Raw genomic sequence first — 27,638 nt, 5'->3', positions numbered from 1 at the left:
CTAAAACCCTCTAAGTCCTACTTTCTATAAAAGGCGGTGCTCTAAAATCCCATGAGCCGCTGCTGGGGCTTAAATCCCTCTGTACCTGCCATTGTGTTTCCGTGGCAGGTTCAAAGGAAGTCCTGGTTTATTTTTAATAGCGTTTCATATTCATTAAAGGCTGCGTTCCTTTTAAGGGTGCCAGTGTTAATAGCCTAGCAATCATTGTTAATATCCCTATGAGACTATTAGGAAACTCAGGGAGAGAGCCAGAGCGCCAAGAGCAACAGTTTGGGGTCACACAGAGCTTTTGCTCGAGTTAATGTCTGTTTTGTTCCCTCCCCTCCGATCTAGTTCTTGCCGTCTCCCTGGTTAGTATCCAGTTCAGATCATGCAGGCACTGGGCTACAAGGTCCTATGATTGGTAACTGTTTTGCGTGCCTGAGGTGGTGTCTTAGTTCAGGCTCTAGAATAAATTATAAACTGGGTGGCTGAAAAAAAATAGAAACGTATTTCTCCCTGTTCTGGAGACTCGAGGTGCCTTTATGGTTGGGTTCTGGTGAGGACCCTCTCTCTTCCTGGTCTGTAGATGGCCTTCCTCTCACTGTGTCCTCACATGGCAGAGAGTGGCGAGAATGGAAGCAAGCTCTCTAATATCTTTTTTTTAGGGCACTAATCTCACCGTGAGGGCTCCACCCTCGTGTCCTAATTACCTCCCAACCGCCCTCCTTTCCGGATTCCATTGTATTGGAGATTAGGGTTTCAACATATGAATTCTGGGGCTGAGGGGGAAACACACATTCGGTCTTTAGCAGATGGTACAGTAAACATACAGGAAGGTTTAACTGCTGAAGTAGCCTTTTCTTCCACATTTCCAGGTGGTGGGGATTCTGGTGGGATTGGGCATCATCGCCTTGGTGACTTCACCCCTGCTGCTCCTGGCCTCCCCCTGCATCATCTGTTGTGTCTGCAAGTCCTGTCGGGGCAAGAAGAAAAAGCACAACCCATCCACAACCTAGAGGTCTCTGCTCACGTCCACGTGCCACAGATGTCTGGGGTTCTAATGAGAAGCACAGTGAGAAAGCCCCACTTAGCGCACCTGCCTCCTCCTTGCCAACCTTCGAAAGTGCCTGTGTCCAGACTTTGAACTTGCCTTTGGCACCAAGGCCCAGCCCTGGTGCACGTGTTCCCGTGTGAAGAGAACCGGGCTGTGCGGTGTAGGCTGTGTCTGTGGAGCACGTCGGGAAGCTTTGGGGTTGCTGAGAAGGAATGGGTTGCTAACCCATCATCATTTTCCCCCCCCCCCCCCCCCCCCCGGAGGATCCCACCGGACTGTTCAACTGCTGGCCAGATTCAAGGAGCCCGAGTGAACCTGTAGTGTAATAAATGTGTTGTCGCGGTTGGCCACACACATCACAACTGAGCACCAGCGTCCATTCTGTGTCAATTTGACCACCAAGAGATACTCGGGAGAGACCCCCCTGGGGGAGGGAAAGAATAACACTGGTTAAGAGGAGATTGTGGTAAGAGCTGCAAAGCAGGCTGCTTAGCTCAGGAGTGGGTACTTGGCTTCGGCCTCGGCCAGCCACCGGGTGTGCTGTTGCCGGCATTCCCACGGTGACTTGGCAGAAACACAATGGGTTTCTCCTTGTGTGATCTCAGCTTCCAGCACAAAACTGCTGTGCAGAGGGAGGTGTCTTTTCCCAGTGCGAGGGCTACAGCCTGTAAAACAATGTGGTCTGACGGAGCGGCTCTCCCTGGGCAAGTGCAGCTTGGTGAAGGTGATAGACTCTCCTCCAGCCAGTAGCTGTGGTCTGCAGGATTGTCTGATGTGAAATACGGGTCAGGGGGCAGAGGTTCAAATCCTTCACCGTAGATAACAGAGACCTTTCCTGAGCCCTGCGTTCTTGCACCCAGCACATTTAGGACTGGACCTGAAAGTCCATAGCAAGAGTGACTATCAAAGTCCCATGTGTACATCTAGAAATCCATATAATTTGCCACCTACCAAGACCCTCCGTCCAGTGGGCACGTGCGAGTATTTCCCATGGTACACACAAAACAAATGTTTCCTCAAAGCCATTTTGTCTTTCCTTCTGGGACTAATACACTTTATTAGAAATCAACCTAATGATTTTTTTTTTTTGCATATTACATATGTAAATTTTGGTTGCAAGTTCCTAACTTAACAAAAGGTATAGACTCGTAAACCCAACTCTTTTAAAACAACCCTAGCACGGTGTCATGTCACGTCAGTGTGTAAAAACACTGATAATCAAGCTCGTTACCTATTTTCAAACGCAGTGCAAGCAGCTCTCAACAAAGTTTAATATTGCTCTTGGAAGCCTCTGTTAGGGCGAGCCAGATACTTCCTGTGTGTACAAGGCACTGATCAAACAACAAAAAAATGTAAGAAAGAAACTGTAACTGCTTTACGTATCATAAATAGTTTAGGTTGGTATAGCCCTGTTGCGACTTAGTTTTCCCGTCATCCGTTAGTGAGATTTTTGAATACACGGGTTTTGAAAAGACAGTAACTTTTTCTCCAATGACAGGATGTCATAATTGCCATTAGCAACGTAGTCTGGTGCTTCATGGGAACATGTAAAGTGCTCCTAGAGAGCTGTCCTTGAAATGAGGGACAGTGTGTTGGGACTGTCTGGACCTATGATGTTTTCCCGAGGTAACTGGGTAACTAGGTTGTTAAATTGCTGCTATCCTGGACCTATTCTTAAGGAACGATGCTTTGCCTGTGTAATGGAATGTGTCCTAAGTGGGGATGTGTATATTTAAGGAACTTTGGTTCCCACATACATGTTGATACCTGATCTACGTATAGGCCATCCCTACGTCGTGTACACTTTTATTTACCATTTGTACAGAACATAGATGTGGACTCTCGGAAAACTTTCGAATGGCAACCAACCCAAAGCATTTTTAATCATTTTTATTTGGAAACTTCTCAATGTTAAGCGTCTTTCTTTTCCTTTGAAACTCTGAACATGTCAGAACAAGAACACTCTCTTCGATCAATGTATTCCCTATTAGTATAAATAGAAGTGTACATATATTTGAGTGATTTGCTTTGTCTTAACACTGCCTCATTGTAGCACAGGGCATTTATAACTGCTCAGGGGATCACGGGAACTCAGCTGAAAATGAATTTTTGTATCAAGAGTGTCAGGAGTGGCAGTTTACCCTGGCATGAGCGAACTCTGGAAGCTTCTATTCCGCAAAGAATCTCTAAAACAGGGGCTGATTTCAAGTAACCTAAAATCCTGTGTTATCAGAGGCGGAACTCCTGAATTTGGAGTTAAAGGTAGGAGAGAACATCCACACTGTCTCCTTGGCAAAATTGAAGGAACTTGTTTTCTCACAGAGATACTGTAACAGAAGCAGCTCCTTTTTTTTTTTTTTTTTTTTTTTAAATACAAGATAGGGTGTGGGGGGTTGCTTTTTTGAAACAGATTTCAAACAACTGGATTTAAGTTTTTAAATGTTGAAAAGTGCCTGGAAAGTAGTGACTTCTTCCTTAAATAGCTACACGAATAGGCCTGTTAAGACTGTCAGAATCAACAGGAATAGGTTGGTAGGTTAAACCCAGATACATCGCCGGTGCCTCAAAGGGTGAGTAGCAAGCCAGTCTAGAAACCTTGTTTACAAAGGAGGGAACTGACAACTTAGATAAAGAGACTGATGTTTTTGTTTGGCATACTGGCCAGTGAGACCGTTTAACCTGTCTCCTTCCTCTGTCCATCAGCTCTGTCTTCCAGGGATTCTCTTTCCGGACTAGGAAGAGATATGGGTCTATGTGACACTGTTTGGATGTTGTGGCAAAAACTCTTGTGTTTGGAGTAGTGTAGTTTTTTTGAAACAGGATCAAAACTCCTTCACCCAGTTGTAATCTGGATGTAATAACCCCCCACCCGGAAACACTAGCAGGTGTAAGGGGACGACAACTAGCTGTTGCCCCTTCTGGGAAGTTTCTTCTTCTTATCCGGTAGGGAGGTGAGGGGGAAGGCCACAGGGAAGCAAATTTTAGAATCATAGGCATTCTGTTTGTTCACACGATGGGTGTTAGCTCTGGACTTGAAATCTCTATTTAGATAAAGAGGCCTTTGAAAAACAAATAATTCACAGTGTGAATTTTCTTGTAGCCTGCATCATGAAAATTTTACCTATCCAGATTTGCAAAACGTACATGTTTATTTGAATGTAAATCACTGTTTCTTGAAACCCCAAATTGTCTCTTAAAACTTACTCAAAATCCAAATGCGTCTTATTTTACCCTTCTCTGCACAGTGCTTGACTTTTGTGTTCATGAATGGATGCCTTTATGTATATAGACCCATGTATATATGTGCAGCTCTGAAGATAATTTCATAATGCCTTAGATGAATGACATTTTATAAAGCTGTCAAGTTGATATCTATAGACTATTACATCTCATGTTGATTCACGATCCAGAAAGTTTTGTTATGTATTTAAGAAATTGCTGTTGTATTATATTTTTCCGATTATTTGAGAGGAAAATAGCTGTTTCAGTCTCTGTTGCCCCAATAAACGTGGAGCAAGAAAGCAAGTGGTTAACCTTTGTTGTGCTGCACGTTTCTAGACACGTTTGATTTTATCCTCCAGGAGCCACCAAGCACTATTAAATCCTAGGTTCTGAATTTACAAAAAGCACCCAAATCTGTTATACCATTCATGGAAATAATTCTTGCTACCCTGTTTCTTAAAAGAAATGAGAAGTATAATGCCTTCACTCGTTGCAGACATTTTTGTTGTATGTGCGATATCCCACACGGTCACTGCATGGGCATTGGTAATTATCCAGAGAAACAACCAATAATTTAGGGCTTTGATCATTCTAATGAATGCTGCCAGGGATCAAAGTTCTATAAAATGAGGGTTGGACTGCCTGCTCTCTGTGGTCCGCTCTCACCTTTCACAAGTCTGTTGGAGGAATGTATTTCCTCGTGATGAATTTTAAAGGATTTACATTAGTGTTAAGGTCATTTCCATTTGATTAGTATTCAAGGCAGGACTCACCAAAGGTTGAGTGCTGAAAGTTGGTTAACAACTAGAACTTGTGTTTATGCAAAACTGAAAGCTCACATTCCTGTCTCCTGGGGTTGATGCCTTTCTGTTGAACATTGGTTCAATGGTTGTGATTGGATACCTGAGTATAAAGACTTAGGACTGACTTACAATTCAAATTTCACTTTGTAATCATTCACTTTTGAGGAAATCAGTAAGATCATATTAAAAGATTTTTGGGTTATGGTTTCTTCGTTTCCTTAATCATTTCCTAAAATGTCAACATTACTTCATTTTTAAAGTGTCATTGTTTGCTAAACTTGAATTTGTATCCCCAAAGAATTATTGAATGAACCACTTTATACAGTGGTGATTTTAATCAGTGCCCAACCAGCAAACTCATTGCCATGTAAATTATAAGCCTAGTGAATCTGAAGGAGAATTACAATTAGGTTTTTCTGTAATTCAATTATTTTCATTTGTAAGATAATAAATTTATTTTTTTAGACCCCAAAGATGGTATCCAACTCTATGAGCAAGAAATGAATTTCTTCAAATAATTCAATAGCAATTATAATACGATATAGATAGATAGATACATTTTTTACATGTTCCTTAAAGGACTTTTGAAAACAATCCTATGAGATAAATGGAGTAGATATTAGATCCATTTCATCAAGGAAGCAGTGGTTTTATGTTCATGTCTGGTCAAGGGCCACACTACTGATGAGCGGCAGCCAGAAAATGAACATAAGACTCCCTTGAGATACTTCTGTGCTTTCATTAGTTGGAAATTCTGAGCCTGCCTTCACTCCTGGATCTGTGAGTACCAAGAGAATGAACTCCACCCTCAATTACCTGCCTCTGGAGGTATATGTAAGAGAATTATTTATTAGTTCAAGTAATCACTTAGAGCCTGTGTTTTGGTGTGTCTGACAGCCTGCCTGGGGCAGGTGGCCACCCCTGAGACCAACCCCAGTCACTCCCTGGGGTTTGCGTATCTTGCTAACGTTGGGACTAGAATCACAGGTGGGTCTGTGTACTTACCTCAGATGCCAAAATGTTTGGCTCTTCTCCACAATAGAAAGTATGGTCTCACGGTTTCCTTTAATATTTACAATCAACACCCAACATGGTTGTTATTTCAAATCCAAATTTTTTCCTTTTAACATTACCAGCTTAGGGGCATCTGGGTGGCTCAATTGGTTAAGCATCTGACTCTTGATTTCAACTCAGGTTATGATCTCATGGTTCTTGAGATCAAGCCCCGCATCTGGCTCTTGCTGGCAGCATGGAGCCTCCTTGGGATTCTCTCTCTCCCTCTCTCTCTCTGCCCCTCCGCTGCTCTCTCTCTCTCTTTTTCAAAATAAATTAACTTTGACAGCTTGTGCTATAATGTGTATTTGTGACTTATCATTAAATCTGTCAATTGGCAGTTTTAAAAATGAGAAATGGGGCTCTAAATGATGAACTTATTGACTGAATTTCTGATGTGTCTAAAGTTGTGCTTTGAATTCCATTTTCTGTCTTTATGTTTTTGAATTTTATCAGTACAATTTTATCAGCTTTCCTTTTTTTTTTCTTCTTTCTTCCTTTCTTTCTTTCTTTCTTTCTTTCTTTCTTTTTTTTTTTGTATATTGGAAGTAGAATTCAGGCTTCAGGTGAGAAAGGAATTAAGTCTAACGTTCGCCATTTGTAGTTCCCTAATGATCTGGTGTGATTGGAGGGGCAGATTTTCTTCTTGGAGACTACTGATTATTGATCAGTCTGGACTTATTTTTTTGAGGCCAGCCCGTTTGTTTAACTAAAAGCAAACAAGTCCAGAAATCCACACACTGCCCTGCATGTTGTGTGTCCCGAGTTCCAGCCTGGCCCTGGGACTTTGGTTACCACAAGGGCACGTGAATGGAGAGTTAGGAGAGGGTTGGCAAATCTGATGTCACCCTGGGCACAGAACAAGCAGGTGGTGTCCTCTCTTCTCCCTGCCCTCTACCGGTCCAGACGGTGTGGGCTTAGGGGACAGACACCCAGCTTGCAAGAAGATGACTGCAGTTCTAGGTGTCCCTTTGCTCTGGATCAGTGGTGTGGTCCGGGGCCAACCATTTATCTACAACGTCATGTCATGTCATGGCTCAGGCATAGAGGGTCGGATGAGATCATGAATGTCAGAGGGACATTGTTTTTTAGGAGGTGAGTGGAGGGGAGCCATTGCACTGTGTGTGTTATGGCTGTGAGTGTGGGTGACGAGTTTGCGACCAGACACTGTTCCCAAAGGAGAAGACGGGGGCTAATTCATTTCAAGCTTGTGAGTACGTGTTGAGGGAGGAATGGCCTCCTCAGAAAAAAGGTGGTCTTTCTAGATTAAAAAAATTCCTTTATGTTGGGGCGCCTGGGTGGCTCAGTCGGTTGAGTGTCCAACTCTTCGGCTCAGGTCATGATCTCATGGTTCATGAGATCGAGCCCCACATTGGGCTCTGTGCTGACAGCACAGAGCCTGCTTGGGATTTTCTCTCTCCTCTCTCTCTGCCCCTCCCCCGCACTCTCTCAAAATAAATAAACAAAAAATGTTAAAAAAAATTCCTTTATGTTGCTTTTTCACAAATATTTCACAAACATTTATCTATTTGTATGCTCAATTAAAATGGAGGCTATGTGAAGAGAGGCAGAATTCATATCAACACAATAATTTTTGGCCGAGGGGGGGTTACTGTAAAAACTCACATTTACACAATGCCATACGGTATGTAAAGTATTTTATTTATTTTTTTAAGTTTGTTTATTTTTGAGACAGAGTGGGCAGAGGAGGGGCAGAGAGAGATGAAGAGAGAGAATCCCAAGCAGGCTCTGCACTGTCAGCACAGAGCCTGATGCAGGGCTCGAACTCACAAGTCAGGAGATCATGACATGAGCTGAAACCAAGAGTCAGACACTTAACCGACTGACCCCCAGGTGCCCCTGCAAAGTACTTTCAAACACATTTTCTTCTGCTCTTTATACTACTCTGGCAAGTACATATTACTTTGGCCCTCCCCTAGTTGACAGATTGGAGGTGAGATTCAGAGGCTAGATGATATAGCACAAGGTCATAGGTACAATGGGTTAGTGGCAAAGTTAGAAACATCTTTCATGAGCCAGCCCAGAACCTCTTAGCCTTATTTTAATTTTTTTTAAGTGTCTTGAAAGAACACAATAATTAACCTCAGCTTCTGTACACCGGAAGTTTGTCATCATGTGGCCGGGCTCTCTGCTCAGCAACTGGCTGGACTAAAGATCAAGGTATTGGCTGTGTATGTCGTCATTTGGGGCCCGGAGTTCTTTCCCAAGCTCACTGATGGTTGGCAGAACTCAGTTCTTTCTCATGTCTTCCTCGTGGTCCCTTGTACCTTCAAGCCATGTTGAGTGGTCAGAAGTTCAGAAATAGCAGAAGAAAACCAGTGAGCCGCCAAAATAGTAACTACTAAAAGTTTATTGAGTGCACACCAAAAAGTTTGCAAACCGGGGCACTTGCTGAAACCAAAGCACGGAATGAGGCTATACTGTTGTAAAGCAGCTTTTGGGTGAGAGAGCAGTTACGAATCTTCACAGAGATTGTTCTCATCTTAGAATTTCTTTAAATCAAAATGAATTGGTCAGTGGTTGCCTCATACCAACCTCGGGAGGTAGTTCAAGTTTGCATGTAATTTTCAGAGGTATAGGCAAGAAATGACTCAGGTCAAGTTAGTCTTGCAAAATAAGCTAAATTAAGCTTTGTCTGAATGACTAAACTGGTTTTAAACTGCAATTCAGGGAACTTTCAAGACTGGTCTCTCTTTTTTTATTTTATCAATTCCCCCTATTGGTCATTCTCTCAGCGCAGTGTTAGTCCCTGTTAGCACTGTTGATGTGGTCAGGCTAAAGAATCACATATTCGATGTTTTCATCCAGTTGAGTTGTCAGGCCGAGGGACCACATAGTCAACATCATCATTTTTGTCCTTATTGTTGATTTCATCCAGTTGTCTGATCCGGACAGATCCAGTTGGCACGTGAGTGGCTGTTGACGGATGTTTAAAGCTCTAGAGGGGCACCTAGGTGGCTCAGTTGGTAAAGCATCGACTTCGGCTCAGGTCATGATCTCACGGTTCGTGAGTTCAAGCCCCACATCGGGCTCTGTGCTGTCGGCTGGGAGCCTGGAGCCTGCTTCGGATTCTGTGTCTCCCTCTCTCTCTGCCCTTCCCCTGCTCACACTCTGTCTGTCTCTCTCAAAAATAAATAAAAAAAATTAATTAAAAAAAAATTTAAAGCTCTAGAGAATACATACCACACTGGAAAGGTTGATATGATGTCTACAAAAAGAATAATAGTCAAGGATTGAAAAATTCTCCAGAGCAGAGATTCCCAGGAGCCAAGATTTAGCCAATTAAATAACTCAAATGGTTTATAATTTTTCAACTTACTTACATAGGCACAACACGATATATTAGCAATCAAATAGCCTCATGATTACTTAGGACAGGATAAACATGAGGATGTTTTATTTCAGGAGGTGGTATTGTTGGTAGCCCCCCTCCCCCCAGGCTCCTAGATGTGAGCAATCAGGTAATTTAAGGAGAGACATTTCTATGGGAATAAAAGGTAAACAAAGGTTAATGGTTAAAGCAAATTATAAAACTGATTTCTGAGTTTGGAGAGCGACCCATTGAGAAGATTTCTGGATATTGGATTCTAAGTATCTTCAGATGGAGTGAGGGCGGGCAGTGGTGGTCTGTCAGATTTTCAGGTTTGCAAGGTGAATGTTTCTGATCATTTTTCTGAGTGGCCACATTGCAACAGGCATGAAGTCCGCCCATAAGCTGTTGTGGTGATTTTCTCTGAAGTTTATATCAAATAGTCCAGCTTTAGCTTCTCTGGTTTCAGGGAAAGGGCAATTTTAATTCCATAGTATTTCCAAGTCAAAAGAGTGGGAGAAAATTGGATATGTTAACTTTTGGAGAGTTCTAGCTAAATGTTGAGGGCAAGTGGGGGAATTCAGAATTCAGCCCTGTTTACAGGTAAGAAAACCTCAAAGACAATGAGCAACTTCGAATCTGATATCCATAAAGGTGTATTACTGAAACATAATTTTCCTCTTTGTACTCATCCTTCTTTTCATCAAAGATAACCACAGTAAGTCTTCTTTGTCTGCAAATTAAGTCTAGTTTCAGTAAACTTGTCCTGATTATTATTATTTTTAAAAATTTTTTTAAAGGTTTATTCATTTTTCAGAGACAGAGACAAAGCGTGAGATGGGGAGAGGCAGAGAGAGAGGGAGACACAGAATCCAAAGCAGGTTCCAGGCTCTGAGCTGTCTGCACAGAGCCTGATGCGGGGCTTGAACCCACGAATCGTGAGATCATGACCTGAGCGGAAGTCGGATGCCCAACTGACTGAGCCATCCAGGTGCCTATTGTTTTTATTTTTATTTATATAATACATTGTGTCATGAAAATAAGAATATATAATAAGAGTTTCTGAACTCTTCATGGATCAAGTAGGGAGAAAGAGATAAACATTTCAACCTTTGTTGCAAAGATACGCTTTACCAAATTGCTGTAAGTTCTAGAGAGCTTAAAAGAGAGGAGAAAAACGGGTCCTTTAAATCTGTAAAACAGGGGCACCTGGGTGGCTCAGACAGTTGAGTGTCTGACTCTGATTTCTGCTCAGGTTTTGATCCCAGGGTCGTGGGATTGAGTCCTGTAACAGGCACTGTGCTGAGCACGTAGTCTGCTTAAGATTCTCTCCCTCTCTCTCTCTGCCCTTCCCCTGCTGATGTGCACACTCACGAGTTCTCACTCTCTAAAATAGGAAAGTAAAATAAATCTGGGAAACAAGCCATTAAAGAACTGGCGATGTTTTAAGTAAAATCCTAAAAAGTTATAACCATCTTCATCAGTTTATTCTGTCTCCTGTAATCGTTCTTGTGTTGCTTCATTTCGGGTTAGCAGCTTTATGAATCGGTTTTCCATCAGAGTTTTAGAAATTCTTTCCCAGTTTGGTGTTCTGATCTTCAGGTTATCAAAATCCTGCCGTTTAGAGTACTTTTCAGGGTCTTTTCCATGAATCTCTTTGAAGACTCATACTTTTGTTTTTAGCTCATTGTATATGCTCTCAGAGAAGAATCAAGAGTAAAACAATAACTGTAAGTAAATGACAGAAGGAGTTAAAAATGACCACGGTTAAAGATCTGATGAGAGTTCAGTATAATGCAGTTGTTTGGTTGTTTCTGTGACATACATCTTAACATTATGACTGATAACATTATACCAGGACATATCAGATTTTTAGGAATTTCATACAAAAACCCCCTACAGAAAGTTTAGCATCACTTCTTATTTATTTCCTATCAAATTTAACATGTTCAAAAAATTACATAGCTGCAATAAAATTTTTTTAGCTCTTTTAATAGAGAAGACTCCGTTTTCCTAAGTAATCAAAGAGCTGACAAAGACAGAACACAGAATCTTGGCTTTCTAGCAGATGACATTAAAGGTAAAGAAAAACTTTGTGAGGCGTCTGGGTGGCTCAGTCTAATGTTAAGCATCCTATTTGGCTCAGGTCATGATCTCACTGTTCATGGGTTCGAGCCTTGCGCCAGGCTCTGTGCTGACAGCTCAGAGCCTGGATCCTGCTTCAGATTTTGTGTGTGCCTCTCTCTCTGATCCTCCCCTGCTCATGCTCTGTCTCCCTCTATCTCTCAATAATAAATAAATGTTAAAAAAATTTTTTATTAAAAAAAACTTTGTTTATTATTTCTTATTAAGAGAAGACCAATAATCTAAGAAAATTTTGTCCTTTTAACAGAGAGAAAACCAAATTCTAATTTTACAGCAGGGTACCTTCAACATTAAAACTCTCCTTTTTTTTTTTTTAACTTAAATAAAGCCATTCAAATCTTAGACTTGACCGCACATAAAATTCCTTTCTCAAGATTCCTTTTCCACAAACTTTCTACAACTTTCTATCCATTCTATCCATTTATCCATTCTATCCATTTCTATCCATTCAGCTCTTGTCCTCTTTTTCTTATTGTAGAACAATCATTTCACTTTAGAACAAAATTGCTTTCTTTTTTCCTTTGCCAAAAAAAAAGCAAGAACAAAAAACAAACCTCACGTCCTTCAGACCTATCCTTATATAAAAAAAAAAAGTCTGCTTTCCTCACCTGCTTTTCATACATAATTGTTTTCTTTCATTTTTATTGTTTCTAGTGATCTTATTTTTACATATTGATTATAAATTTTAACTCTTAGTAATGTTCACTTTCCAGAGAAACCTTAGAAGCAAGCAACTGTGCACTCTCATATATTAGCATCCTGTGGTAGATTAGCAATTTATAAATACATTTCATAATTTCTAGAAGTGTGTTCTTTCTCATAATAACATTTTCAGTGTGGCATAAAACATGTTTATTAATAAACTCAAATATCTTTTGCATCTCTGTAAAAAAAAATTAAACCAAAAGTAAATATACTAATGTTTATCATTTACTGTTAATCTTATTTTTATTTATTTATTTATTTATTTATTTATTTATTTATAGTTGAGAGAGAGAGTGAGCATGGGAGTGGGGGAAAGAGGCAGAGAGAGAGAAAGAATCTTAAGCAGACTCCATACTCAGTACAGAGCCCAATGTGGGGCTCGATCCCACGACACTGGGATCATGACCTGAGCTGAAATCAAGAGTCAGTTGCCAACCGACTGAGCCACCCAGCCTCCCCATTGTTCATCTTATTTTTAAATGACTTAGATATTCAAAAGATATATATTATTTAGTTCAACTTAGTTTTTCTTCTTGCATTTTTAAGTTACTTGCTTTTAATAATTATGTTTGCATTAGACATTAAACAGCTAACCATTATCTTAAGATATTTTTCTTACTGACAAATTTTGAAGACATGCCTGCTTTATGAAACCAATAAAGTTAAACTACCTTTTATTTACCAAAGATTATTCCAGATCATATGAACTTGAAAAACATTTGGGCTAGTTTCTGTATTTCTGAGAATATACTAGATTTATATAAACACTTAATTTTCTTGAAGCCAATTAGGTGGAGCTCTTTACAAATAAATTTTGGCAATGTCATCTAGAGGTTAAAAAAATATCATATCTATAACACACATATACAGACATACCTAAACATACAGACAAATGCAAACAGAGATCTTATAGCTTTTGTTTTAAAAGTTTTAGCCATGTCCCAGGTATAAAACTCCAAAGAATAGTTGTATTTAAATTGTTTTCCAGCAGGTAGACTAAGTTATGGTTACCTGCTCAGATGGTCAAAAAAAAAAAAAAATTTTTTTTTTTACTACTTTTATTTGCATGCTGTAAGGTTTTATTTGGCTTTATTTTATTTTCACACTGTAAGGTTTTAGAGCTGTTTTTAGAGTCATTTTGTCTTTTAGAAACCTCCATACCAATCAAAGACTGCATTTCATTGTCTCTGAGAGGTTTGGAATTCTATCTTTTAAGGATGACCTTTAGAGTCGCCTGGGTGGCTTAGTCAGTCAAGTGTCAGACTTCAGCTCAGGTCATGATTTCACAGCTTGTGAGTTTGAGCCCTGCGTTGGGCTCTGTGCTGACAGCTCAGAGCCTGGAGCCTGCTTCGGATTCTGTGTCTCCCTCTCTCTCTGCCCCTCCCCTGCTCACACTCTGTCTCTAAAATGCATAAACGTTTCAAAAAAAAGAATGATCTTTATGGGGACTTACTTAAAGACTCCCCAGAATAGCTACTATGTACCCAAAAGTTCACCCATTTTTCCAAAAAGGCACAAGATCCTGGTCCATCGACAGGTGGAATCCATCTCTGTCTTTAGATACCCTACGATGTTTTAAGTACGAGGAGCCCTGTTTTCCAACAGCTATTACAAAACACAGGGAATCACGTGTTTCCCCCATTTCTGGACAGAAAAAGGTGACTTCCCAAGAAACTTCAACAAACGAAATCAGAAAGCAAGCATGCACAGTAAAGTCGGAGCCTCAGAATGCAAAGATAGTGGAGCTCAGATCCAAGAGAGACTTACCTTCAAATTCCAGGGTTGATGAGAAAGCAGAGGGCTAATGGTGGGCTCTCTGGGTCCCCCCACCTGTTTGCTCACTGGCCGGAGGTCTTTTGTGGATCCCACTTCTGATGCCACCAAGTGGCAAAAGCTTAGAAATAACAGAAGTAAAAACAGTGAATTGCCAAAGTAGTCATGAGTAAAAGTTTATTATGCACGCGCCGAAAAGACAATTTGCACACCAGGAGCACTTAGACTAAAACATGGAATGACGCTAAGTGGTATATTGTTATAAGGCAGCTTATAGAGCAAGAAAGCAGTGCTTGGTTATAATATTAGAATTTTCTTAAATGATAGGGAATTGGTCAGTGGTTACTTCATATCAACCTCAGGAAACGGTTTAAGTTTTGCTTGTGACTTTCAGAGGCATAAGCAAGAAATGACCCTGGTCAAATTAGCCTTGCAAAATAAGCTAAATTAAGCTTTGTTTGTATGACTAAACTGGTTTTGTCTGCTCGGGGGAGTTTTCAAGACTGGTTTCCATTTGCATTTTGTTTTAACCCACTGTTTCTCATCCTCCAGATCTCTTTGGCTTTCTCTTCTGCTGCGTCTCTCTGACTTCCATCATTTCAAATTTGAAAGTGGTGAACATGTTTTTATGTTGGTCATTCTCAGTAGGAAATTTAGCCTTTTGCTGTTCGGTTTCCCTGCTCTGTGGAGCCACACAGTCTGCAGATATGATGGTGTCCACTGAAGAATCCACAAACTCAGGGAAGAGTTCAGAGCAATAGGGAGCTTCCTGTGAGGGGACCATGGATCCAAAGTTTCAGTTGAAAACCTGATGCAGCCAAGGTGTGAACGGCATCGCTGCTTGTGGCTGGGAGGGCCATTTGGCCTTTATGTGACACAGATTTTCCCAAATAGACTTAGAGGAAACCCCGATCTCATCTTTTTCAACAAAAAAACTTCAGAATCCAGGATTGGATTGAATCTTGTGTTGGTTTCAGAAGGGACAATGCCTAGTAAGAGCTGGTTTAAACTACATGATGGTGTTTTCACTCAAGTCAGACCATGAAAGCAAGGGATTGGAGTGAATCCATTGCTGCCTGTAATTGAGGGGTCTGTGCCAGAAGTCAAGGCCATCACCTCCCCCCCACCCCTTTCCTGACCCGTGCAGGAATGCAGACCCCAAGCAAGTGCTTTAGATGTTTTCAGCTAGAGTGGCCATTCTTCTGAGTGGAGATGGACGAGTAGAAGATGTGAGAGCTTTGGACAATATACAAGTTATCTTGGCCCCAGTTTCCTCATCTAGGAAATTGGAAGTGATTGTTCTCTAGGTCCAATTCAAATCTAACTTTTTGTGTAAGGTGGAGGAGATCACCTGCACCTGCTGTGAGCCTCGTATGCTTGAGAGTAGTTAGCACAAGGGAATTTAGTTATTTTTTTTAAAGTTTATTTATCGAGAGAGAGAGCGAGAGAGCAAGCGAGCATGGGAGGGGCAGAGAGAGAGAGGGAGAGAGGGAATCCCCAGCAGGTTCAGTGCCGTCAGCACAGAGCCGACTTGGGGCTTGATCTCACGAACTGTGAGATCATGACCTAAGTCAAAAGCTCCACCGACTGAGCCACCCAGGCACCCCAACAAGGGAACTTATAGACAAGGAACTGGTAATTGCCAGAAGAAGCTTCCAGGCACCAAATGGTGGATAGTTCCAGAAGCATGGGAAAAATATTACCAGTTTATTTAAAATAAGCAGATTTAAAGAACAATGGTTGAACTTCATGGTTTGTTTACAGCTCTCCATGGCTGAAAAGGCTTACAACAAAAGTTGCTGGCAGAATTTCCAGGGACGTGTTTCCTCTTGTATTTATATTAGAAACATCAGAACCTCATCCTTATTTGAAGCATACAATGGATTATCTATTCTGAGTGTGTCAGTCTGAGGAGATTTTGAACATCCGGTTGCTTGCTGTTGATTAATTTTTCTCTGTTTCTGGTGCACATTGTATGTTCTGTGAATTGAATTAAATGTAAGATATACATGTACATGTGTTAATGCATAGGATAGTATGTGATACTGTGTGTGTGTGTGAATGAGTAGTAAATACATGGATGGATAGGCACATCTACATCTACTTAGGTACAATGACATTTTTGTTCAGGCTAAAATAATACATTTTATTTTCAAAAGTAGAACACAAAACTGCTTCCGGATTTCAGACAGTAAATTAAGAAGTGAAAGCTACACAAATACTTTTAAACGCTTTAAAAAACATTTTGATTTTTGAACTAAAATGTATTTATTTTTCCATGGGTTGCTTGAAACACGCAATAAGCTGTTCTTAACAGACGATCGTTCTCTTTGTGACAAAATGTTTCCACTTAGGGCTTTTAACATTTGACAGTAACGTTGTTAAGAGTGGTCGCACTAAACTTCTTTGTAGCTTTTATATCCGATGTCACAAATATATCATAACTGCAATCGAACCAATGTGAGTTCCCACTTTGCTGAGTCACAGACACAGCAGGTGGAGTTGTCCCACAAAGGAGACTTTATTTGCAGCAAATAGGATCACCGGGAATACCTTCCAAAGCTGGGACTCCCCGAGCAAGGCTGTATGGGTTCCTCTTGTAGAGGGTTAGGGTGAATATTCAGACGGGAAGCCTTGTACTCAGATGCAGAAGCAGGTGGAAGGCCGCGCATGCGCCTTAAGGAAACGTGCTTGCCCATACGTGGCCCGTTATGTGAATGAGGCTTGCGCTCCTCCTTGGGCAGAGATTTTCGTATTACGACGAGGTAGAGGTGGCCACTGGTCTTCTGAAGGTCATTCCTTGGTTGGTCCATCTGCGCAGGCGCGAGCCAGGGGTTCTGCGCCAACTGGGGTGGGAGGCCCGGGTCAGCTGGAGGTCCCCTCAGGGCGGAGGCCATCGCCGGAGGCGCGGTTTTACTTTGCATTTGCCCGCGTTCAGAGGTAAGCTGGAAAGGAGAGGGTAAGGAAATCAGTGGGACAGAGGTGGGTGGGAATTAAAAGTCAGGTCTTGGTGTCTAGCTGGTGACAAATTCCTCCTGTAGTGTTATTCTGCTTCTCGTTGTTGAGGGGCTCGGGGGAAGGTCTGTTTTCTGTAGCTACTTCGTGCCGGACGTGGACAGGGTCATAGGAATTGGCAAAGGAGCAGGATTACCCCTCGGCCAGCTTTAGATACGTCTCAGGGTCACCAGGTTTCACCCCAAGATGCTCATATGCTTGTGTTACCACCATTAGTGATTTGATAGCCTCTATGCACCAGAGCCAAACGCTACAGAACAGTTAAGTATTCGAGGTCCAATCAGTAGTAAGGGCCATCTTTACTTTGTTTCCCTTTGCTGTGGTCCTACTGAGATTTACCAGGGAATTTAGTTCGCCAGCATGCTCTAGCGTGTTCATAGCTTTTTGCATCTCTAGGATAATAGTGACCAGGACTAACATCAAGGAGGTGTTCATTGGAAAATCAGACCAAGGTAGAGGGGACTAGAGTATTGTCTGTTTTGCCACGTACTGACAGTAAGCGGCGGCGTGTGTTACCGAAGGGTCTAGAGACAATGATTTAATCTATTTAACGGGGCTGGCAACAAACAATAAGGCTGAAGAAACCAGAACAGGAGAACGAGTATTACACGGGTAGCGACTCTTAGTTTAAATCTGACGATCCTTATTTAATGAGGCTTTACTTACCTTGTGAGTTGGCTCCGGAATAGAAGTTTCACGCCGGGGAGTGGTTCACGGGAGTATTTGCTGCCATGTGGTGCTGGCGTTTCCTCCCGGGCCTCTGGTGCAGATACATGACTTTTTACTCTAGTCTGGTGGATCCAAGGTGTAGCTCTCTCTCATTTTAAGGAAGAGTGTGTGGCTAATAGCACTAGGCAGGGCCTGTCCATATAGGATATAGTTGATCCTGGGGTGACCCCTTTATCTATGTTTTGATATATATCGCGGGTCCATACAGGTGAAGCTTAATTTCGGGAGGCAAAAAAAATTTCCGTATTTGCTGAATGCCCCCACCAGCTGTTGGAGATTAATTGTATGCTTAATGGCCACAGAAATCTCTGGAGGTTAGAAGGAGTCAGAGCCTTTTGGAAAGGGCCTCACGTAAGTCATTTCAAATGCGCTGGGCTTTTAGTTGCCCTTTGGGGCAGCTCTCATTCTAGTGAGACCTATTGGTAGTAACTTTAACCAATTTTCCTGTGTTTCCCCGCACAGTTTTTCCAGGGGTGTTTTTCAGGGTTCTGTTAGCACCTTCTGTCTTCCCAGGACACTGAGGCCTCCAGGCAGAGTGTAATGTCAACTTGATGTTTAAGGCCTTGGTTACTTTGTTAGCTCTTTCTGTCCTACAGGGAAAGGCCTTTCTCCATCCCGTAAATATATCTACAAACACCAAAAGGTATTTGAACCCTCCAGGGGCCTTTGGCATTACTGTGCAGCCTGTTCACCAATCCTCCCCTGGCATTTGACCCCCAGATTTGAGTTGCTGTAAATCGAGTGGTGCTGGCAGTCTGCTTTGTACTTTGGTCTACAGTAGGCAGATTGGTTTGTTATTTTCTCAATAATTCCCTTTGTTGCTGGGTGCTCATAATCTTTATTGACAGTGGGTATGAAACTTCCTTACCCTAATGGGTTGAGTTGTGTGTACTCTTAAGGATCTCAGTGATCTGCTTATGTACCCAGATTCTTCTATTGTTGCTTATCATTAATCCGCTGACTGTTGGAGGCCATTAATAGCCCCATTTTACAGCCTTTTTTGTTTTTAATCTCATCCTGGAAGTAGGATGGAGTGAACGTCCACAGCAGTAGAGAGGGAATTAGTGGCAATTGCAGAGTCCCCCCAGACCTGGCAGACCCTTCCCCTCCATGTGGCTCCATGGGCTTGAATTACGGAGAAGGCACACTTAGCATCAGTCTAAACAGTGAACACCCTGTCCTCACTCAATTATAATGCTCTGGTTAGTGCAATTATTTCTGCCTTTTGGGCTCAGGTGCCTGGAGTTGTCTTTTTGTCTCAGTGAGAACATTTAGGGATATTAGTGCCTATCCTATCCTGACCTTAGTCCATTTTCCACGGACCTGCTGCCATCTATACACCAGATTTCCTCTGCTTTGAGCGAAGCTTCACTCTGGAGATCTCGAGTAAATTTGATCCAGTACTTCATGAGTGGGGGGTAGGGTGGCAGCTCTCTCTGGGTGGGTATCCGTCAGCATGGCCTGCTGTTGTAACATTCTATTTTAATTCCAACAAACTTGAAACACGGCATGGGGTCCAAATAGTCATAGGTTGGCTGATGGTTTTTCTGTTTCTTCTATCAAGAAGCATGTGGCTGCCACAGCTCTTAGACAAGGGGGCTGATCCCTGGCCGCTGTGTCCAGTTGTTTAGAAAAATAAGCTACTATCCTTTTTCAGGTCCCCGGCCTTTGGGTTAACACTCCGACAGCTAAGTCTTGTCTTTCATGCACATACAAATCAAACAGCTTGTCAAAACCAGGTGATGCTAAGACTGGAGGCTTCCTAAGTAGGGCTCTGTGTTTTCCAGCTTCAGTTTGCAGGGCTTCGGGAAAAAGGGCAGTTTTAGCTGTCAGTGATTCCAACTCAGATGGAATCAGAATGCAGAGTCAGAGCCAGATATTCAAGGAAACTAGGAGAATTCAGGAGCCAACCCAGTTTTATTGGCAAACAACAAATAGTAAGATAATCAGAACTAGAATCTAATGTCCAAAAAGACGTGTTATTGAAACATAAATTCTCTAAAATCGCCCTCATTTCCAACAAAGATAGCCAAATGAAGACTAATTTGTTTGTAAAACAAGTCCAGTTTTAGCAAACTTAGCCTAATTATTTATATAAGCTTGGGAAGAATAGTGATTGACCATATAAGTGTTCGAAATCTGCTTTGCTGGAGGGTGCCTGGCTGGCTCGGTTAGTAGAGCATGCAGCTTTTGATCTTGGGGTCATGAATTCGAGCCCCATGTTGGATGTACAGATTACTAGAAATCCAACAAACAAAACAAACAACCAAAAGCTGAAACCACACAAAACCATGTCTATTTTACTTTACCAAAGATTATCCCAGATCAGATGAACTTGAAAAATGCTTGGGTTCGTTTTTACCTTTCTGAATTTTAGAATGCCCAATTGTTACAAGTGCTTATCTTGTAACCAATGATGTAGAGCTCTTACCTGTTCCTGGTGCATGCTATCCAAAGAGCTGTTGCCTCCTTCTTCTGGGGTTGTAAGGGAAGGAGAAAGGGCACAAGGCCAGGCAGCCAGCGTGGACATTTCAACAGGGGACAAGCACAAACAGGACAACAACAAACAGACCAGACAACTAGGTGGGACAGAGATTTCTTTCAATCTCCCAGACCCTAGACTAGTCTCTGTTAGATTATTCCCATTTCCCCAGGATGGAACATCCAGGCTTCTGAACGGCTGGGTCTTGTGTGACCCTGGGTCACCCCAGGGCTGTCTAGACTCTATACTAATTGAGTGTTCATCTGGCAGAGTGTTTACCAGAGAGGCCCTGTGTACCCGGAGTATTCTGTTATGCCAGCTTGCTCAGACTTTGTGAGACTTCTCTAGTTTTATCTCCAAAAGCTGTGCCCTAGATCTGGTGTAAGTTATCCCAAAAGAAATATTTCTGAGTAAAAGCAATCAGAGTGGCCACTGGATTTCAGGTGAGGACAGAACTCCAGGCCAGTGGTCACAAGCACTGAGAATGGAGAGTCCTCTCCAAGGAAGCTGCCCTTGGACCCTGGAGCTTGAACTGGTTATGCCCTGTGAGCTGTCACTGCCCATTGCTCCCTCCATTGGAAGCCAGGGAGCCAGAGGTCAGAACCTCGGAAGGACCAACAGTCCCATCTGGGTCACCAATTTGTAACTGAACCACTGTGACTTCCCTCTTTGCTAAGTCACAGACACAGCAGGTGGAGTTGTCCCACAGAGGAGACTTTATTTGCAGCAAATAGGATCACCGAGAATACCTTCCAAAGCTGGGACTCCCCGAGCAAAGCTGTATGGGTTCCTCTTGTAGAGGGTTAGGGTGAATATTTAGACGGGAAGCCTTGTACTCAGATGCAGAAGCAGGTGGAAGGTCGTGCATGCGCCTTAAGGAAATGTGCTTACCCATACGTGGCCCGTTATGTGAATGAGGCTTGCGCTCCTCCTTGGGTGAAGATTTTAGTATTATGACAAGGTAAAGGTGGTCACTGGTCTTCTAAAGGTCATTCCTTGTTTGGTCCATCTGCACAGGTGCGAGTCAGGGGTTCTGCACCAACTGGTGTGGGAGGTCCCATTAGGGCAGAAGCAGGGAGGGATGGTTTTACTTTGCATTTGCCTGTGTTCAGAGGTAAGCTGGAAAGAAGAGCTTAAGGAAATCTGGGGGACAAAGGTGGGTGAGTGCAAGCAGTTGGGCAGTGAAGGTCAGGTCTTGGGGTCTTAGGGTCTAGCTGATGCCATAACCAAGGAAGTAAAACAAAGACTTGAAAAAAATCTTCATATTTAATTTCATACATAATTTTTTTTAACTTTAATTATTTTGAGAGAGAGAGAGAGGAGAAAGGGACAGAGAGACAGGGAGAGAGAATTCCAAGCAGGCTTCATGCTGTCAGTGCAGAGCCCAATGAGGGGCTCAAACTCATGAATGCAAACGTGAGATCATGGCCTGAGTTGAAATCAAGAGTCTGACACTTAGCCAACTGAGCCACCCAGGCACCCCTCTATTACCTACCCCTTTTAATGAAAACAAAAATCTGTATTGATTGCATCCTAAAATGGAAACAATTTAGAAAAAAAAGGGAAATGATTGTATTCTTTCCCGATTACGCATTCATAATCTGCAGGGTATTTCTCAGATGTTTCCACATAAACACCCTTAGCTGGTGTAGGAACACAAATTCACCCCTGGAAGAAAGAGGAGGGGACCCGGAATTATTGTCCAAAGTGAATCACTGAGGCCTAGAAACTCACTTAACATCTCCGGTTTTGTTTTCTAATTTTATCGTCTTTAAAAAAAAAATATTTTTGGGGCGCCTGGGTGGCTCAGTCGGTTAAGCGTCCGACTTCGGCTCAGGTCACGATCTCGCGGTCCGTGAGTTCGAGCCCCGCGTCGGGCTCTGGGCTGATGGCTCAGAGCCTGGAGCCTGCTTCCGATTCTGTGTCTCCCTCTCTCTCTGCCCCTCCCCCCATTCATGCTCTGTCTCTCTCTGTCTCAAAAATAAATAAAAAACATTAAAAAAAAATTAAAAAAAAATATTTTTTTAATGTTTATTTTTGAGAGAGAGACAGAGTGTGAGCAGGGGAAGGGCAGAGAGAGAGAGAGGGAGACACAGAATCCGAAGCAGCTCCAGGCTCTGAGCTGTCAGCACAGAGCCTGACACTGGGCTGGAACTCACCAACCGCGAGATCATGACCTGAGCCAAAATAGGATGCTTAACCGACTGAGTCACCCAGGCGCCCCTTGATTTCATTTTAAAGATAACATTGCAAATTATCAAATAAAATAAACTTCTTGAAGATGCCTCATGTTTACCTTGTTTCCTCTGGTACCCACTATGTATCCCTGGGCTGCACCAAAGCCCGTTTGAGAAGCACGGACCTATGACCGAACCCACTGGAGAAGGCAAGTCTTTCAGACTCCCCTTCTAATTATGAAGCACATATTCAGAGCCTTCTTTGTACAGACCAATGTGTGGCCATTACTCGCCTCAGGTGGCTTACTCGTTTAGGAGAAAAAGCACACCAGTCATGCCTGATAAATGCCAGGTGAGTGGCAGATACGGCAGCACACATGTGGAGGGGCACAGACATTGCTGAAGCTTTTTGGTCAGGGGTTCACAGAGCTGATACCTGGTCAAGGCCCTGAAAGATTGTTAGGATCGTGATTGCAAAGAAGGGGACAGGGCATTTCAGAGAGGGGGCATGGTGACAGCAAGGTGGTTTGGGGTTTGATAAATAGCCTAATTAAGGTGAAACAAAGCACTTGCAGGGCCCAGGAGAGCTAGATGCAGGTGAGAAAAGAGATTTGACTCCCAGACTCAGGAGTTGGTAGGAGCCATTTAAGGGCTGTAAGCTTGAGGGGTGATTTGTGCAAAGGTACACATTTGCCGGTTAATCTGCCAGCAGCGTGTTGGTTGAATTTTCAGGGAGTAGCTGGAACAGTTGGAGGGCTATGGCAGTCATGCAGGTATTATTTAATTGAGGCCTGGTCCAAAGTAGTGTCCAGAGAGAAAGGTGGGGCAGCAGGTGGGGGGGGGGGCGGGGAGCAAATGAGAAAGATGTTACATACATATAACATTTAATAGCATTTTGGTGATCATATCATTTCCAGATAGGTGCCTTTTAAGGGTATTCTGGTCTACTCCTGTTTTCTTGCTTGCACATATTACTGAATGAAATCTGAAAGTCCCCATGCAGTTTCTCTCAGTCTTCACCCAGAGCCCAGTTAGAAGGGTTTTGTTACTGTGACGCTTACTCATGGGTTTTACCTCTTACGTCCGTTTTGGAACAAAGCAGAGAATAAATAAAATTACCCGTGAGGCATGAGAACGGGGCAACCTGATCGAACGTAGAACAGTTGTGTGGGACATGGATTTCTACTTGGTTTCATAACTTTTCTTGATTCTTACAAAGTAAGGGGCACAGGAAAATTTCTTGTATTAATGAATTCACTAGTGTTTAAGAAATGGCTTTCAACCCAGCTACCTTCTCCTTTTTTGGGGAAAGCTGGGAACACTGTAGTACACAACCAGCCTAACAAAGACCGGAAATGGAGCTGAGTTCTGCAAGTGCTCTGAGGAAGTCAATTGACCATGTTGTTTTCATTTACTTGGAAAGGAATTCCCTTTGAAAGTGCAGTAAAGTGTGTCTTTCCCCTTACATGGCTGCCGTTCTGTCTGCTAATAGGATAAACGGATGTAATTTTAGGTTATATACGTCTGTCTTGTATGTGAAAAACTAAAGTTTATAGCAATACCTCTTTTTAAAAACTTTTTTAGTGTTTATTTATTTTTGAGAGAGAGGGAGGAGCATGAATGGGGGAGGGGCAGAGAGCGAGGGAGACGCAGGATCTGAAGCAAGCTCTAGGCTCCAAGCGGTCAGCACAGAGCCTGACGTGGGGCTCAAACCCGTGAACCGTGAGATCATGACCTGAGCTGAAGTCGGACGCTTAACTGACTGAGCCACCCAGGCGCTCCCCATAGCAAAACCTCTTAACTCGGTGATTCTATTTTATAATTGATGATGAGCCCATCCTCATTAGAGTATTCTTTTGCCCTTTGCCCATTTAAACCATTTGCTGTCTGTACGTCTGACATAGTGGCTATGGGAGCTCTGTTTAATTACAGCTGAACAGAGATCAGAGAACAGAGATGAGGAACACCGAATTCTGGCCAACTTGGATTCTGTTAATCAATACCCATTATTTTAGGAGAAAAAAAAAAGGGAATAGTTGCATAAAATGATCGAAGACCTACATGCCCTTCCATGTAACAAATAGCAGAGCTCAGCTCCCCGTACCTCTGTGCTGATCAGTTGATGAGCAGGGAGGAAAGGTGCAACGCAGAGGAATGTGTGGACTCTTATCCTAAGGTCATCCGTAGATACTGGCACACACAAACGTTACTCTGTCAATTCTGCTAATACTGTTGTTGTAGTGAGAGGGTGAAGAATTGAGGCATACAGAGAAGACTTCTTTTCTTCTTCCAAGATTTTATGTAAATTCAAGTTAGTTAACATATAGCATATAGTATTGATTTCAGGAGTAGAATTTAGTGATTCACCACTTATATATGACACCCAGTGCTCATCACAGGTGCCCTCCTTAATGTCCATCAGCCATCCTGCCCATCCCCCACACACCTGCCTCCATCAGCCCTCAGTTTGTTCTCTGTAGTTAAGAGTCTCTTGTGGTTTGCCTCCCTCTCTGCTTTTGCCTTATTTTATTTTTCCTTCCCTTCACCTATGTTCATTGTTCTGTTTCTTAAATTCCACATATGAGTGAAATTATCCTGTATTTGTCTTTCTCTAACTTATTTTGCTTAGCATAATACTCTCTGGTTCCATACACGTCATTGCACATGGCAAGATTTCATCTTTTTGATGGCTGAGTAATATTCCATTGTGTATATGTGTTTGCGTGTGTGTGGGTGTATATATATATGCGCATATATATATATATATATACATACATATATACATCTTCTTAATATATACATATTACATCTTCTTTATCCATTCATCAGTCAATGGACATTTGGGCTCTTTCCATAATTTGGCTATTGTTGGTAATGCAGCTATAAACACTGGGGTGCATGTACTCCTTTGAATCTGTATTTTTGTATCCTTTGGGTAAATACCTAGTAGTATAATTGCTGGGTTGTCAAAAAGTTAAAAACAGAAGTCTTCTAACTAAAAAAACCTCTGATTCTCAGAATGATGCTTTTATCTGGTTTCTTCTCTGTAGTTTCTTTCTTTTCTTTTCTTTTCTTTTTAGAGTTCATTTATTTATTTTGAGGGAGAGAGAGAGAGAGCACAAGTGAGAGAGGGAGAATCCCAAGTAGGCTTTGCACTTGTGCAGAGACCAATGCAGTGCTCGAACTCATGAACCATGAGATCATGACCTGAGCCAAAGTCAGATGGTTAACTGACTGAGCCACCCAGGCACCCCTCTTCTCTGTTGTTGCTTAATGATCAGTCGTTTGTCTGTTTTCTTAGTTTTTTCAAACAATGAATTCTTGGATTATTTTGCTTTCTAATTCATTAATTTGTTTTTAAATCTTTGTAATTTTCCCTCTGCTTTATTTTTTTAAGTTTTTAATTTTTTTCTTTTTTACTTCTTGGGTTGAATTTTTCACTTATTTTTATTGTTTCTTGTTTAGTTTTAAAAGCATTTGAAACTAGGAATTTTCCTTTCCATATAACTTTAATAGAATCCAACAAATTTTAATAAATAATGTTGTCATTGTTGGTTTTCTCTGCAATATAGTCACCATATTGATTTGATTTTTTTTAAGAATTAAAAAATTTTTTTAACTTTTATTTATTTTTGAGAGGCAGACCCATGAGCAGGGGAGGGGCAGAGAGAGGTGAAGACACAGAATACGAAGCAGGATCCAAGCTCTGAGCTGTCAGCACAGAACGCAACGTGGGGTTCGAACTCACGGACCATGAGATCATGACCTGAGCCAAAGTCGGACACTTATCTGACTGAGCCACCCAGGAGCCCCATCATATTGATTTCTATTTTCACTCGAGAATGCTTTGGTAAAGTAGTTTTGGTTTCCAGCTGTATTTTGTTTTTTCTTAAAATTATGACAAATTTCTAGGATTGTCTTTGCATTGGGTCATGTAGCCTGTACAACCTCCACTTTTGGGAGTTTACTGAGAATTTCTTTGTGGGAAATAATTAGAAGATATTCCATAAACAAGTGTTTTCTCTGAAATATACAAAGCTTTTTACTTATTCAATTTCAGCTTTATTGAAGCACAATTGACAAAAAAAAATTCCAAGATTTGTAAAGTATATGTGATACCAATATATGTGTACATTGTGAAAGGATTTCCTCCCGTTCAGATAACACATCCATCATTTCACATATTTATCTTTTTGTGTGTGTGAGAGAACATTTAAGTTACACTCTCTTAGCAAATTTAAATTATACGATAGTCCCCTTTATTTACATTAGATACTCAGAACTTCTTCATCCATAGCTGAAAGTTTATGCCCTCTTACCAACCACTCCCTCCTTCCCCAACCCCTAGCAACTACTTTTCTACATACCATTTCTATGAGCTTCGACTTTTAAAAAAAATTCCACATGTGATACCATGCGGTATTTGTCTGTCTCTGTTTGACTTATTTCACTTAGCATAATTCTTTCAAGATCCATCCATGTTGGCAGGACTTCCTTCATTCTCATGATGGAATAATTTTCAGTGTGTGTGTGTGTGTGTATTACATCTTTATTCATCTGGTAATGAGCACTTAGGTTGTTGCCATATTTTGGCTATTCGTGAATAATACTGCAATGGACGTCGAAGTGCAGATATCTCTTCAGTATCCTGTTCTCTTTTCCTTTGGATATCTACCCAGAAATGGGAGCATTGCATCATACGGTAGTCCTATTTTTAAGTTTCTCGAAAAACCTGTATACTGTTTTCCACAGTGGCTGCACCAATTTACATTCCTGCCAGCAGCACATCAGGGTTCCCTTTTCTCTACATTCTTGCCAACATGTGTTATCTTTTGCCTTTTTGATGATAGCCATTCTAACAGGTGTGAAGTGATAGCTCATTATGGTTTCGATTTACATTTCCATGATGATTAATGATGTTGAGCCCCTTTTCATGTACCTGTTCATTATTTGTGTCTCTTCTTTGGGAAAGTGTCTATTCAGGTCCTTTGCCCATTTTTAAACTGTATGTTCTGTTTTTGTTGTTCTATTGAATGTAGGAGTTTTTTTTTTTTTTAAATATATATATTTGGATAATAACCTCCTATCAGAATAAAGATGTTGCAAATATTTTCATCCATTCTGCAGGCTGCCTTTTCATTTTGTTGTTGGTTCGCTTTGCTGTGCA

At 41.8% G+C, this 27,638-nt stretch overlaps 1 protein-coding gene across 2 annotated transcripts in view; it reads left to right on the top strand.

Moving 5' to 3' along the window:
* The window catches only part of RNF144B (ring finger protein 144B), a 90,693-nt gene extending 76,642 nt beyond the window's left edge, over positions 1 to 14,051 (top strand). For both annotated transcript variants that reach the window (XM_049654980.1, XM_049654979.1), the window contains one exon: positions 858 to 14,051. In XM_049654980.1, coding sequence (XP_049510937.1) covers positions 858 to 998 — 141 coding nt within the window. In that variant the 3' untranslated portion in view covers positions 999 to 14,051. The remainder of the gene's footprint in view (positions 1 to 857) is intronic.
* Positions 14,052 to 27,638: the final 13,587 nt, after the last annotated feature.

Source organism: Panthera uncia (assembly GCF_023721935.1).
Source record: "Panthera uncia isolate 11264 chromosome B2 unlocalized genomic scaffold, Puncia_PCG_1.0 HiC_scaffold_25, whole genome shotgun sequence".
NCBI classification, from domain to species: domain Eukaryota; kingdom Metazoa; phylum Chordata; class Mammalia; order Carnivora; family Felidae; genus Panthera; species Panthera uncia.
The sequence above is the reverse complement of the archived record's forward strand: the minus strand, read 5'-3'. Positions and strand labels throughout refer to the sequence as shown.